The sequence below is a fragment of the Alligator mississippiensis genome, chromosome 6 (genome assembly GCF_030867095.1).
Source record: "Alligator mississippiensis isolate rAllMis1 chromosome 6, rAllMis1, whole genome shotgun sequence".
Lineage (NCBI taxonomy): Eukaryota > Metazoa > Chordata > Crocodylia > Alligatoridae > Alligator > Alligator mississippiensis.
The window spans coordinates 2,486,168-2,489,117 of NC_081829.1; the positions used below are offsets into that span (position 1 = coordinate 2,486,168).

General features: G+C 62.1%; 1 protein-coding gene across 1 annotated transcript; it reads right to left on the reverse strand.

Annotated features, from left to right (window-relative positions):
• On the reverse strand, window positions 1–1,583 carry GPR3 (G protein-coupled receptor 3). Its single transcript, XM_006270215.4, has one exon. It carries the CDS (start codon window positions 1,568–1,570, stop codon window positions 584–586), a length of 987 nt encoding a protein of 328 aa, XP_006270277.2. The 5' UTR covers window positions 1,571–1,583; the 3' UTR covers window positions 1–583.
• Window positions 1,584–2,950: the final 1,367 nt, after the last annotated feature.

The following is a 2,950-nucleotide window of genomic DNA, read 5'->3' on the forward strand; positions in this document are numbered from 1 at the left end:
AATCTATTGTCTGGAAGAGGCTGGTCATAAATAACAATAAATTAATAAATAATGCATGAATGGTTTAAAAAAAAAACCCAACAAAAACCTGGTGTCTCTCCGGCCCGTCGTTTTTTTGGGGAGGGTGAAATGACGGAGCTTTTTTTTTTTTTTTAATGTAGAAAATAACCTTTCTGAGGTCGTTAACAAAGCTGTAGAAAAGCAACCCAAAAAAGAAAATAAAGGATGGAAGGTTTCAGGTTTTGGTGAGAGAGGGACTTTTTCTGTAATAAAAAAAATAATAATAATTACACGTCTTTAACAAGTTTCAAAGCAAATGCGACGCTGGCTCGGTCTCACGCACACGCTCCTCCAGGCACGCTCGCGCAGGCGCACGTTTCTTATGGATAAAAATAAATATATCTCTATATTTTTTTTTTCCTTCTGTAAATTCGAAAAGTGGAAAAATAAAGGGAGAGGCTCTCACGCACACCGGGCACCGGGGATCTGGAAGAGAGATGCCTGCGAGAGGGCTCTCAGTCTGTGATTGTGCAAAAAACAGGCCATGGCATGTGCAAATGAGTCTTTGGAGAAGGCTGATGAGCTAGACGTCACTCGGAGATCTGGACCGGAAAGGCATCGTGGTGGAAAAGCACCCGCAGCACACGGTCCACAGCACTTTCTGGATCTCCTGGTTGCGGAAGGCATAGATAACGGGGTTGATCATGGAGTTGTAGGTGGCGGGGAGGATGGTGATGTAGGTGTAGAGGGGCGGGTAGGTGTAATCGCCCAGGAGGCAATAGATGGCAAAGGGCAGCCAGCAGGAAGCGAAGGTGCCTAGGATGATGGCTAGGGTGGCAATGCCCTTCCGGGTGGTGACGTAGTGCGAGGTGGCCAAGAAATGCCGCTGCACGGCGATCTGGTGGGCGTGCCGGCACACGATCTTGCAGATCTGCGCGTACAGCTGGAGCATCACGGCAAAGACCATGAAGAAGGAGACGGAGAGGATGACGAGGTGGTTCTTCGTCAGCGGCTTCACGACGCTGCAGGTGGAGACGTCCTTCAGGCAGTTCCAGCCCATGACGGGCAGCAGCCCGTAGCACACGGACACCCCCCAGGTCAGGATGAGCATGACGTAAGTCCGGGTGACCGTGTGCTCCGAGTAGTAGGTCAGCGCGTTGTAGAGCGAGAGGTAGCGGTCGATGGTGATGGCCAGCAGGCTGCCCACGCTGGCCGCGAAGGAGGTCACCAGCAGCCCCACGGTGACCAGGTCCACGGCCTGGGACCGCACGCAGTACACAAAGGCAAAGTGGAATATGAGCCCCAGGCCGGCCAGGAGGTCGGCGGTGGCCAGGCTCCCGATGAGCACGAACATGGGCGTGCGGAAGGCCGGCGTGTAGAAGATGATGGCCACCACCACGGCGTTCTCGCAGGAGATGACGGTGCCGGACACGCACAGCACCACGTCCCAGGGGTTGAGGGCGAGCGGGCGCTCCGCGGAGTCCAGGTGCAGGGAGCCGCCGCTGGCGTTGGGGGCCGCCACCCAGCCTTGCTGGCCCCCCGTGGCGTTGGGGTTCACGTCCTCCTTCATCGCGCCCTCTCGTGACCTGCCGTGGCGGGAGACAGCACCCGCTTAGCGCCCTGCCGGACAGGCCCCCCCCCCCCCAATCCTGTGCCCCACTGCACCGGGGCTCCCCGTCTCCACCCAGGGGGTGCAGGCAGTGCTCTCCCCTCCCCCCTGGGGGCTCAACTTCTTGCAGCAAGGGCTCGACCCCCCCGCCCCGCCCCGCAGCCCGGTGCCCCCCGCCCGCCCGCCCGCCCGCCGCAGCGCTCCGCAGAGCCGGGCACTCACCTCCGCAGCGGCGGGCGCGGGGCGGGCTGCGGCGCGGGTCCATGCGGCGCGGCGCGGAGTTATAGTGATGGAGCCCCTTCGGGCAGTGACTCACCGCCCCCCCGATCTGTGCAGAACCCCCCCACGACACTCCAGGTGACGTCAATGGGGCGCCGGAGCCAATCAGCATGGGCGCGGGGCCCGGCGCTGCATAGTAATTGCATTCCACCCATTCATAAAAATCCCCGGGCGGCAGGTGCCTCCCTCCCCCCGGCCTTGCAAAGCCCTTTGCCGGCTCCCCGGGGGGGGTGAGGTGCCAGGTGGACCCCCTCCGCCCCCCAGCAGGGGCGCAGCCCGCACTGCCCCCTCCCCGGTGCATGGGGACACCCCAAGGCTGATGATGCCCAGCCGGGCAGGAGGGGGAGAGGGCTGGCGGGTTGGCAGCATCCTCATGCCACAACCCCAGCCGTCTCCCTGCGGATCTGGGGGGTCCCTTCCAGCCCTGGCGCCCACGAAATCCGTGCCAGCCCCGATGACCTGTCCTTGCACAGCGCCCCTTGCTCTTTTCACACTCGAGCCCCGGGGCTGAGCTGAAGCGGAGGCCTGGCTCTGCTGCGTGGGGGATACGAGCGCCCCAGCGCCTGGGCCTAGAGCTCCTGTACCCAGCACCGTCTCCGGCCCAGCCCGGCTGGGGTGTAGCTGCATCTAGATCTGCCCGAGAACCAGCGCTCCGGCACGCGGACGGCCGTCTCCCAAGGCACGGGCGACCGGGCGGCTCGAGCAAGCGAAGTGGAGGTGGGTTATTTTTCCTGCGGAGGTCGAAGCTTGCCCGGGCAGAATAGCAAGCAGCCGGAGTTAGATCATCTCTCCGTGCAAGGCATCCACCTGTAATTAGATCCCAGCCCGGGAGCAGGCCGCGGCAGGGACCCCCCCCAACACCCGGGGATGGAGGCTTGGGTTGCGGTGGGATGAATAATGGATGCCCGCGTCTCTCCGTGGCACGCAGGGTGCACATGCGAGAGGCGGCCCCCACAGGCCCAAGCGGCCAGCCTGTTCTGGATCGGTGCTGGGCTTGGTGCACAGCAGGGCCGTGCAGCGAGGAGCCGTTTGCAGTGCTGAGGCACCCTCCTGGAGGGTGCT

Coding starts and splice junctions, on each gene's coding strand:
- GPR3 (XM_006270215.4), bottom strand. CDS start 1,570: ATGAAGGAGGACGTGAACCCCAACGCCACGGGGGGCCAGCAAGGCTGG.